The sequence below is a fragment of the Pristis pectinata genome, chromosome 24, assembly GCF_009764475.1.
Source record: "Pristis pectinata isolate sPriPec2 chromosome 24, sPriPec2.1.pri, whole genome shotgun sequence".
Taxonomy (NCBI): Eukaryota; Metazoa; Chordata; class Chondrichthyes; order Rhinopristiformes; family Pristidae; genus Pristis; species Pristis pectinata.
Genome location: NC_067428.1, coordinates 33,986,616 through 33,998,906, shown reverse-complemented (window position 1 = coordinate 33,998,906; position 12,291 = coordinate 33,986,616). Strand labels below are relative to the sequence as shown.

Here is a 12,291-nt window from a genome sequence, read left to right as displayed (position 1 = left end):
GAACAAGCTTCAGAATTGATTACTTGGAGAAGATCTTTACATAGATCATAGACTGTTTTCCGGCTTCCAAACAGTGTGTCCTCTAAGAATGAATATTTTTAACAATGGTGGAGTATTTTCAGTAAAATAGCCATTTAGAAAGGTTATGACTGGAGCTAATTTTGAAGGACATTTGAGTTGAGAGGACCTTTGATTATAATTTGTTTGGATTGTTGCATACTTGACATTTCCTGTTGCTGGAAATATCAAGCAGAGAGAATATTCCCAAAGTGTTCCTGACACACTGGCTGATGTTGGTGGATGATGATTGGATCTGAGCATTTGATATTATTCTTCATGATATTTTAACAAGAATTAACATTGGTTTAAATAGAGGAACACATATTAATGCTTTGAGCTTCAACAACAATTCCTCACCTTGAGTGGACCAAGCAATTATTGTGTTTGTGACTGGGTGTTCACTTACATCGATGTCAGAGCACAGGTATAAAAGATTACTGACACGCTACAAGAGAAACTACAGACTTAATGTGAAAGTTATAGAGTTTTCAAAAATGGAAACAAATAACTTATTTTCACGAATACAAGTGATGGAAGGTTAATAACCTACAATTCACTGGTTTGCATTAGTTCTATCAGATCGGTGAAGAGGACATCTCTGTTGCGCTCACAAAATCCATTTACATCATAGGATACCTGCAGTGAAACAGTTCAAACAAAACTCAGATCTGCAATCTCCAGCAAATAAATGTTCCTTTTACTCTCACTCCCCATGTCTCTTACTTTAAACCTTTAGGCTTCTGAGGGTGAAATTCTCCTCCACTTGTTAAATGTGATCCTCCGCCCCTTTCTGTTGAAGAGGAAGAGGTGCTTGGTGGGTTCACCAGACTTAGCCCGGATTCACGCCCCTGTATTAACCCCCAAATAGTCCTCAAGCCCACCCTCGTGAATGTAATGAGGAAGGATGAAGAGAGGCCAATAATTGGAATTGGTTTATTATTGTCACATGTACCGAGGTACTGTGGAAAAACTTGCCTTGTGTACCGTTCGTACAGGTCAATTCAGTACACAGTGCATCGAGATAGAACAAGGTGGAACAGTGGCAGGAGTCTAAAAGAGCAGAATGATTATAATAGGAGTAATGAGTGGATCTACAGAGAGCAACTTGCAACGAGTTACCACACTCCGGCACCATCTTGAGCATCTTCCCTACTCTTGGGGGGAGAAGCAGCAGCATCCATGGTCAGGAGGAACTGGTCCTTCCTCCTGAGCCCAATAAGTGAATCATGCACAGAAACCAGCTTCACAATCCCCCCCCACGACCGCCACTGGATATCCCACTAACACCCGAACACCTCACCCCTTCCCCACAACCTGTGCCACCAATCGACCTTCTCACCTTACACGTTGCATCTGACAAGCAGAACGCTTGTTCAGTTTGGTTGTCTGTTGGGCAGGGAAGGAGCCTGAGAGAACCTTCCTCCCACGTCCTGGAGCTAGGATTCTTCTGGGGACATCCTGTCCTTCCAATTTCCGAGATTTTCTCATGTCCCAGAGTTACGGCATTGACTCTGTTTCTCTCTCCGCAGACGATGCCTGACCTGCTGAGTATTTCCAGCATTTCTCATTTAATTCAGGTTTCCAGTATCTGCAGGGTTCTGTGTCTCATAGTCCCAACACTGTTTCTTAGTCTTCTCTCCCCACTGTCTCTCAGCCAGCCCCACCACCTGTCAGTCGGCCTCTCTTGGTTTCCATCCTGTCACAGACATTTCCCCCCACTCTGCCCTCTTCTCTGCGACTTAAAACAGGTTTGACTTTGAACTCTTCACAGTTCTGATGAAGGGTCATTGACCTGAGATGTCATCTCTGTTCCTCTCTTCACAGATGCTGCCTGACCTGTTGAGTATCCCCTGCATTTTCTGTTTGCATTTTGATGTTTTATGGGGTTCTGCTTGGGGCCCAGGTATCAGCGACTCTGATGATGGGATCAAGAGCCGCACATCTGGCAGAAGGATGGGCAGCTGTGTGGTTCGAAGCTTCATGGACCAAGTGGAAGGGCAGAACTGTGGAAACTGGGTAGCAATGTTGGCAAGTAGAAGGTCATCAAAAAGGCGAATGCAATGCTGGATTTTACTCCAGAGTACCAGAGGGGTTGAATGTTTTTCTACAGCTCTACAGAGTTCTGGTTGAATAGCAACTGATGGGTGTTCAGTTCTGTACATCACACCTTCAGATGGATCGAATGGCCTTGGGGTGGAGGAGTTTGAGGAGTGCGTAGATTTACTAGAATGTTCCCTCAGTGAGAAGGGATACCACAATCCAAGTTAGAATTTCGGGAATTTGTAAGGTTAAGGCATGACTAAGCTACAATGGAGAATTGGTGGAATACACTGGTAGGGGAACAGGTGGCACAGTGATGTTGCCTGACAGCACCAGAGTCCTGGGTTCAATCCTGACCTCGGGTCCTGACTGTGTGGAGTTTGCATGTCTCTCTGTCACCAGGTGGGTTTCCCCTGGGTGTTCCAACTTCCTGCCACACCCCAACGACGTGCAGGTTGGTAGGTTAATTGGCCAATGTACAATTGCCCCTAGTGGTAGGTGAATAGTGGAACCTGGGGGGAGCTGAGGAAAATGTGGGGAGAATCTTCAAGCAGGAATTAATGTAGGCTTAGTGTAAATGTGTGGTTGGAGGTTGGCACAGACTCAGTGGGCCTGCTGTATCTCTCTATGTTACTGATAGGATACATATTGAGTAATATTGACATTGATTAAAAAATAAAATATTTGGGGACACAACCTAAAAACTAGAGCAAAGTTCAGAATGCCACAAGCATCAGTGGATGTTGGTCAATCATTAACGTTACCTCCAATGTCGAGAGGTTTCTGTTAACCGAAGAGGTGAGGGAAATGAGGAAGGTGGGTTTGTGCTATTGCTCTGTCGAAAACTGACTCAAGAGAAGAGGTCAACTCTTGTTTAAATTTCAAAGCTGTGTCTCTTTAATCTGATTCCCAAAGAATCTTGCTTTAAGCAAATTTGTTCCTTAACGTTTCTGGCTTAAACCAGAGTCCAGATGAAGGGTCTCGACCCGAAACGTCGACTGTCCATATCCCTCCACAGATGCTGCCCGACCTGCTGAGTTCCCGCAGCAGCTCATTTTTTGCTCCCAGTTCCAGCATCTGCAGTCTCTTGAGTTTTCATCGTTGGATCTGCTGGCACAGAAATGGCCCAACACTCCCACTTCTGTGTTTGGAATTGAAGCTCACAGCTGATTCAGGGTTTTGAGCCAAAATGTTGACAGTTCCTTTCCTCCCACAGATGCTGCTCAACCCGCTGAGTTCCTCCAGCAGATTGTGTGTTGCTCCAGATTCCAGTATCTGCAGTCTCTGTTGTCTCTCACAGCTGTTCTCCAGCTGGGGCTGAATCTACACCCTGTCAACGAGCAGGGCCAGCTGCTGAATCCAGCATCATCAGTAAATAAAGTTGCTGAATCCAGTGTTCCTGGAACGGATATCTTGTCAGAGTTCAAACCTTCATCCTATCAAGATATCCCCTCTGCATTATCTTTCCCTTTATATCCGAGTTTCTCTCTTTTCACAGGTTTTTCACTTTACTACAGATTCTGCAGATGTGGGAACCGTGAGTATCTCATCCGTATGAATACTTTTCACGTGTGAGCTTTGGTTAGCTCTGTTGTGGTGGAGGCAAGTTTATCTTGACCCGACTGTTACTCCACGTCCACACGTTTAAAGGTCAGTGCATAATGATGAAGAGCAGGAAACCCAGCCGATCAACTCTTTCCCTGGCTGGAAAGCTTCAAAGTGAACAGAAAACCCCACAGTGGTTGAGAGTATGGGCACAGCAGAGACCAGAGAACATTTCTCAGTGTCACCCTGCAAATGCGTTACTCAATGAAACTTCAGCGGAAACCCTACTTATTGTGGCATTGTCTCTTCCATTTGTTGGTCTCGGGTTCAAACATTCTTTGTTTGTTTCTTTTGTTCATTGTCATTGAGTAATTCTTACCTTTTCAACTCGTAGAACTTCCTCTTGGCTTGAGGTTAGAAGAATGAATTGCAAGTCAAGGTTTACAATGCTTATTTCCTCTGCTTCAATCAGGTTAAAAAAAACGGCTTAAAGGAAATTGGATTGTGGATAAAACATGATATTCAAATGCCAATACAGGAATATTACTTCTACAGAAATATTGGATAGTACACGAATATGGATTACCTTTCCGGCGTAGTGATGGATTATAAATCCTTGGTTCCAGCTGTTAAAATGTTCGTGGCCTCCGACTGCAGCCTGGAGTTTCTGTAATAAGGTTGCATCTGCCCCTTCTCCTGTGGCATGCATGGTGGCACAAACATCATCCAGGACACACATAATTCCAGGTGGACTCTGGAAATAAGAACACAAGTTCCACTGTGCACATTGAGGACCAGAAAGGGAGGTCACTTTGGATGCCACGATCCAACAAGTAGCTCCTAACTTTCACTAGTGGGAGAGTCACGAATGAGAGGATACAGCTGAAAGTAAGGGGCCAGCCATCTATAACTGAGGTGTGTAGAAATTTCTTCTCCCAGAGGGTGATGAACCTCTGGTATTCCCTGCTGCTGAGGGTGGGGGAGGTCAGATCACTGGATCTGTTTAAAATGGAGACAGATAAATATTTGAAGGATGGGGGAGTTGAGGGCTGTGGGGAACTGGCACAGAAGAGGACCTGAGGCTGTGATCATAGTGAATGGTAGGGCAGGTTTGAGGGGCCAAGTGGCCTCCTCCTGTGTTCTTGTGTTCTACAATAATGGTCGTCAGGGAATGAATTCCAGAATGGCGAGGAAGTACAAAGGAATTCACATGACCCAGAAGGAAACTGTTTAAATTGCATTAATTCCACTTGAATCTTAAGACTGGAAAACAGACCTGGACCCATTCACGTTCAAAAACCAAAGTGACCCGAAGTGTTGACCATCCCTCTATCCCCACAGATGCTGCCCGACCCCTGAATTCCTCCAGCTGTTTGTTTTTTGCTCCAGACTCCAGCATCTGCCGGCCCCTGTGTGACCTCTTCACAGTATTGTCCCACAGGCAAGTGATGGGATGCAGTTAAACTTGAACTTCTGAGTATTTGTTGAGATAGTTTGTGACAAATGCTGTATGATCCCTACTCATCTGCACACATATTACGAGTTTAACGCAGAGATAGTGCTCCAAATATTATAGAAATGTTACATCAGAATCAGTCACTCAATGTCCTCCAGCTCTGTGAAGGGGGTGGGGAGGGGGGTGGGGATGGGGGGGGAGGGGGGTGGGAAGGGAGGTGGGAAGGGGATGGGGGCTGGGGAGGGGAATGGGGAGGGGGTTGGGGAAAGGGGTGGAGAGGGGTGGGGAGGGGGTGGGGAGGGGGTGGGGGGAGGGGGTGGGGAGGGGGTTGGGGAAAGGGGTGGAGAGGGGTGGGGAGGGGGTGGGGAGGGGGTGGGGAGGGGGTGGGGGGGAGGGGGTGGGGAGGGGGGTAGGGTAAGTGGTGGTGTTCAGCACCCTGCCAGGTCCTGAAGGAGAATGACTGCCCTCCCCTCCCCCACCTTATCCCTTCATCACCACTAAAGACACTTAAATTGTAATGGGGGGGGGGTGGGTGGGGGGGGATCCTTCAAAAGGTTTGCTGGAAAATTCTGGAAATAGAAAAAGATGGAGTCAGCTGGAGCCGACTTCAATGGGAAAGAAACTGAAGTGAGAGTGTGAAAGGCTGCCGTTCAGTACCCCCACACTCTCTGACACTTCCTTCACCAGCCTCACATTCCAGCCCATTCAACATATCTGCTAAATAACCACTAAATTCAAACATCAGCCTTTCCACTAAACGTTGATAAGCTTCTATCCCATGGTTTAAAAAACTGAGGGACCTTATCCCTTGTCTTCATGTGGAACGGTTTGATAAATTCCTCAATGAAGTTGATAAAAAGCACACCCATTGATCTTCCCTCTCCACAGATCCTGCCTGATCTGCTGAGTATTTCCAGCATTTTCTGTCCTTATTTGGGAAAATGACTTACCTTGTTTTCGATCAGGTCACATACAACTTTGTTATTGAAGTACTCAATAGGAGTCCACTTTATCCCCTCTTGTACATACTCCTCCTGTTGACCAGACAGACGCATATGTTTCATCAGGGCTGGGAACTAGGCACCGGCACCATTAGAACACTTTCCCCATGTTTAACTTCAAACTACTTCTACGATACAACTGAATAAACATTGGTGAACTGGGGTGAACCTGGTATCAGCTTAAGTGCGAAGGATGACTCCTCGGGATTTGCAGCTGTTTAATATTGCCCTATCCTGGATAATCTATGAGAAATGTCTGCAAAATGTAAACTTGCACCAGCATCATTAATGAAGCTTGGTGTGATTTACTAATGAGGATGTGATTGGAAGGTTAATAAACGGACACCGAGAAATAGTAGAGATTCTAAGTAATTATTTTGGATCGATCTTCCTGGAGAACACAAGAACATTCAATGGTGATAGATAGTCAGGGGCTCTGGGGAGGGAGTAAGAGGACTGGGCAAACTGATAGGGCCAGAGCTCAACAAGTCCCCTGGACCTGACTGACTGCATCCTCAGGTCTTGAAGGAAGTGGCTGCCAAAACAGTAGGTGGCTGTAATGTACCAAAACTAGAATGATACAGAGTTTAATGAGCGTATTGAATGACTAAATATTTATATTCATCTTTCTCAGCTCTGACTTGTGGGTCAGGGGTCACATGGGGAAGAGGCCGGGAGGGAGAGAAGTTCCTGGATTCCAGACTCGATGACGAGTCGCCATTCAGCAGGGCTGCAGGCTGGGAACATCGTACAGTTGCTGTTCTTCTGTACAGCAGTGTGTCAGACACACTGAGGCTCCAGGGGACTCTGCAATCCACACCCTGGTCTCTGGCTTGTCTCACTGAACACCTTTCGCACAGACTCAGTCACATGTGGGTCATAACCATTGCACCACGCTGTAGGATTTCAACCACTTTTAATTAAGTTTAGTATCCTTTTAGAGACAAAGTACAGAAGCCCGATCGTTTTACTCAGATACGTGAATGTTACAGATAGATTGGCAATGCTTGGCATTTTAAAGGCAGTAACTTTCTTACCTGTTCAGCTTTCAGAGTTAATTCAATGAAAATCTGTTGAAGCTTCTCATTTACAAAATTAATGCAGAACTGTTCAAACCCATTTCTCTGTGAGAGAGAAGGAAGGTATTATTCTCAGGTATTCTCATGGCACAGAAGGAGTTCCATTTGGCCCATCTAATCTATGCTAGCTCTTGAAATATCCCAGCCATCGCAGGCCCCCACTTCCTCTAACCTCTCTCTCACATGCCAACCAACTCTCCTTGCTCCTCCTTTCCCCCGTGTACACTAGGGGTAACTTACAGCGGCCAATAGTCTTTGGGATGTAGGAGGAAACCAGAGCACCCGTGGGAAACCCATGCACTCTCAGAGAGAACGTGGGAACTCCACACAGACAGCACCAGAGGTCGGGATTGAACCTGGGTCACCCGAGTGGTGAGGCAGCGGCACTACCTGCTGCACTGCAGCGGCACCCACAGGTCATGCAGCTTAAGATGGGCATCATCTAAGTTTTCAATTAAATAACCACAACCGTGGGAAACCAAGAGGGGAACAAACATCACAGCCTTAAAATATAAAGAGGAAAGTCAGCAGGAAAAAATGTCTGTTAAAAGGGAAAATGATGATGACAGAGATTCTGCAGCTGCTGGAATCTGGGGCAACACACACAGTGCTGGAGGAACTCAGCAGGTCAGGCAGCATCCGTGGAGGGAAATAAACACATTCAGCAGAACCGGTGGATTGAGAGGCAGGGAACAGCATTTCGGAGAGGGGTTGGAATGGGTTCTGGAGGACCTAGTGGTTGGAACTTTGGGTATCCCAGGCCAGGACTGGAATAAATCGACATTTCGGGTCGAGACCCTTCATCAGGACTGATGACGACTTTCTTTCTGTTCACAGTTCTCATTCCAGGAGTCCTCCTTCTGATCAGCTCACACTCCAGGGTCACCTGGGTTACCTCATCTCCCACTTGGGGCACATTTCCTCATCCAATCATATTTCAACAACATAAAATTTGATTCAAGGTAATTTTCTAATTGATCAGAACCCTGTAACTGACGGCGTGCTCAGGGAAGTCTTCAGGTGGGACCTGTGCTGCGGTGTCTGAGTGTGCAGCGTTGTGCCTTGCCTGGGGTCTGAGCGTGCAGCGTTGTGCCTTGCCTGGGGTCTGAGTATGCAGCGTTGTGCCTTGCGTGGGGTCTGAGTGTGCAGCGTTGTGCCTTGCGTGGGGTCTGAGCGTGCAGCGTTGTGCCTTGCCTGGGGTCTGAGCGTGCAGCGTTGTGCCTTGCCTGGGGTCTGAGCGTGCAGCGTTGTGCCTTGCCTGGGGTCTGAGCGTGCAGCGTTGTGCCTTGCCTGGGGTCTGAGCGTGCAGCGTTGTGCCTTGCCTGGGGTCTGAGCGTGCAGCGTTGTGCCTTGCCTGGGGTCTGAGCGTGCAGCGTTGTGCCTTGCCTGGGGTCTGAGCGTGCAGCGTTGTGCCTTGCCTGGGGTCTGAGCGTGCAGCGTTGTGCCTTGCCTGGGGTCTGAGCGTGCAGCGTTGTGCCTTGCCTGGGGTCTGAGCGTGCAGCGTTGTGCCTTGCCTGGGGTCTGAGCGTGCAGCGTTGTGCCTTGCCTGGGGTCTGAGCGTGCAGCGTTGTGCCTTGCCTGGGGTCTGAGCGTGCAGCGTTGTGCCTTGCCTGGGGTCTGAGCGTGCAGCGTTGTGCCTTGCCTGGGGTCTGAGTGTGCAGCATTGTGCCTTGTGTGGGGTAAGTTCTGCTTCTGAAGTTTGCTTCCACGAATATTCGGCTGCCCAAGTGTGTGGGATAGGACACCACAGAGGAGAGGTGTTTGGAGTGCGTCTGTTGTAAGAATGATCCTGTAACACACAAGAACTTGGGCCCCACACTCTGTAGAACATCATGGCCTGGGGACCACACACCAACACACAAGATGCAGGAGGAAATAGGGGGTCGGGCAGCGTCTGTGGAGGGAAATGGACAGTCGATGTTTTGGGTCGAGACTCTTCACCCGGATTCAACTCCATCCAGATGAAGGGTTTCACCCCAAAACATCGACTGTCCATTTCCCTCCACAGACGCTGCCCGACCCACTGAGTTCCTCCAGCACTTTGTGTGTGGCTGCAGATTGCAGCATCTGCTGTCTCTGGTGTCTCGACCACACACCAACTGCAGTGGCGCTCTCACCACTCCGAAACAGTGCCGTTTGAGGAATTTCTTTCACAGACTGAAATATTCCCAAGTCCAGGATTTAGCTGATGATATCATTGTGCTCACAGACAATGCCACTACGTGTTCAGACAGGTGTCAGTAACAGGTTGAAATGTAACCTGGACAAATGTGCTACCAATGTGTTAGTGTGTCTCCACCTTGGCAGTGTGTGGTCTGGGAGATTGCACACTGCGCTCTGAGTGAGGAGAGATGTTTGGCAGAACCAGTGGATTGAGAGGCAGGGAGCATTCGGAGAGGGGTTGGAATGGGGTCTGGAGGACCTGGTGGTTGTAACTTTGGGTATCCCAGGCCAGGACTGGAATAAGCGCTCCTTGAGGGATATCCTACCCAATCTCTCTTTGTCAGAAACTCATCCAATCCCATGTTTTTCCACTGAGAAGGGAGAATAAAATCAGAGGTTGCAGGAAGATTATGCCAGGTAAGTCCCATGGATGATCTTTGGCTGTCCAACCACATGCCTGTTTTTGCTGGATGGACAATATTAAAATTACCATCCCCGAAACCCTCCACACAACCTTTAACCAAACGACACAGACCCTCACAGAACAACAATTCAACATGTGTCTACTGTTTTTGCAATGAGTTGGGGATGAAGTTTTACTGAAATCACCTGCAACTTCATTTCTATTTGCAATTGGGAGAAGCAGAGTTTTGGAATGGAAGCAATTCCAAGGTTTTTGCAGAAAACTGTGGGATTGGATTTTTATACCTTACCTGGAAAATTTCAAAGCCGTAAATATCCAGCACCCCTATACTGTATTCCTCATATGGTTTCTGCATCGCTTTGTTGACAGCCTAAAATGAAGGAGGAACACGTGGTCACGACATGAAGAATTAAAATGATTGGGTACTTCAGTGGAACAAGTGAGCCTGCATCAAATGTTCCAGTTTGGAAAGTACTTGTAGCACGAGTCTGTTGCACAACACTTCAATGCCACAGTCCTGGTGAACCAGCAGTTATTTAGAGATAATAAACACTCTGCTGGAGGAACTCAGCAGATCGAGCGGCATCTGTGGGAGGAAAGGAATTGTCGACACTTCAGGTCGAAACCCTGCATTGGGATATTTAGAGGTGATGGAGGAATTGTTCATTGCTGAATAACAAAGCCTGAATCCCATTCTGTGCTGCTTGGCCATTTAGTTGGGAAACGCATTTTAAGTTGGGTTTTCAATCAGGTTGGGCAGCACAGCGGATTAAACTGCTGTTCCACATCTGCAGTCTGTGTTCAAACACAGTCCTTACTGATGGAGCAAAAGGCTACTGACTGTCGGGACCCTGGATGAACGGGACCGAGAAGCCTCACTCCAGTTCCTGGTGCTCACAGAGTACAAGAACGGCTGTGGACACCCACAGGAGCAGACCACATAACACCACATTAAGGCCAGGCCTGAATCACACTTTGTCAGGGAGGGAAGACCACACGGCCACTCTCTGTGTGCTGAGCTGTTTGATGTTATTTCCAGTGACTTAGTTTGCCAGGAATAACATTCTCCAACTTAGTGATTAAAAAAGAATCATGAACAAACTATGAAATGCTCACACAAATTTAAGTCACAGAACTATTTTAAGAAGCAACTGCTTTGATTGTTTTCATCTAATCTCAGGATACAGATAAAAATTATAATTAATTAAGCATCTAATATTATGGTTTCTGATGTTCTCCACCTCATCATTAAACAGCACACAGCAACACCATGGCAACACTCCATATCTGCCACACAACAGAAGCCACAATGTCGGCATGAAATAGTCGAGCTAAAGTGTGAAAGACAAGATTGAAATTCAGTGGACTGGGACAGATACAAGTCACAAAGAGTTCAGAAGCAAGTAATAAAAGATGTAAAAGGGGGGTATGAAAATGTCTAAAAGAAATATGAAAGCAAGGAGATTTCCGTCGAACATCAGGAAGAAGATAGTAGGGAATGAGAATGTGCTACCCAGGAGGTGAATACTGGTGATATTAAGAACATAGAACAACACAGCACAGTACAGGCCCTTCAGCCCACGATGTTGTGCCGACCAATACAAACCTACTCCATGATCAATCTAACCCTTCCCTTGTACACAGCCCACAGCGATTTGGATGATGGAATAAATGGTTTCGTGGCTAAGTTTGCAGATGACACCAAGATAGGGGGAGGAGTAGGGAGTATTGAAGAGATAGGAAGGTTGCAGAGGGACCTAGACAGTTTAGGAGAATGGGCAAGGAAATGGCAGATGAGATTCAATGTAGGGAAATGTGCAGTTGTACACTTTGGAAGCAGAAATAAGCGGGCAGATTATTATCTAGGAGGAGAGAAAATCCAAAGCACGGAAGTACAAAGGGACTTGGGGGTACTCGTGCAGGATACCTTAAAGGTTAACCACCAGGTCGGATCGGTGGTAAAGAAAGCGAATGCTATGTTGGCATTCATTTCGAGAGGTATAGTGTATAAAAGTAAGGAAGTGTTAATGAGGCTCTACGGGGCACTAGTGAGGCCTCATTTGGAATATTGTGCGCCGTTTTGGGCCCCACATCTTAGGAAGGATGTGCTGACGTTGGAGAGGGTTCAGAGGAGATTTACGAGGATGATTCCAGGAATGAAAGGGCTTAAGTATGAGGAGCGTTTGTCGGCTCTTGGACTGTACTCGCTGGAGTACAGAAGAATGAGAGGGGACCTCATAGCGACATTTAAAATATTGATAGGAAAGGACAGAGTAGATGTGGCTAGGCTGTTTCCCTTGGTGGGTGAGTCCAGGACCAGAGGGCACAATCTTAGAATTAGAGGGTACAGTTTCAAAACAGAGATGAGGAAAAATTTCTTTAGCCAGAGGGTGGTGAATTTGTGGAACTCCTTGCCACGTACAGCAGTGGAAGCCAGGTCAGTGGGGGCGTTCAAGGAGGAGATAGATAGATATCTAAATAGTCAGGATATCAAGGGATATGGGGATAAAGCCGGTAATTGGG

At 47.1% G+C, this 12,291-nt stretch overlaps 1 protein-coding gene across 1 annotated transcript in view; it reads right to left on the bottom strand.

Moving 5' to 3' along the window:
• The window catches only part of myo1f (myosin IF), a 121,935-nt gene that overhangs the window by 38,422 nt on the left and 71,222 nt on the right, over positions 1-12,291 (bottom strand). The window contains exons 11-15 of the mRNA XM_052037594.1: positions 10,058-10,138; positions 7,140-7,226; positions 6,052-6,135; positions 4,232-4,399; positions 611-696 (exon numbers count right to left, since the gene is read on the bottom strand). Coding sequence (XP_051893554.1) covers positions 611-696; positions 4,232-4,399; positions 6,052-6,135; positions 7,140-7,226; positions 10,058-10,138 — 506 coding nt within the window. The remainder of the gene's footprint in view (positions 1-610; positions 697-4,231; positions 4,400-6,051; positions 6,136-7,139; positions 7,227-10,057; positions 10,139-12,291) is intronic.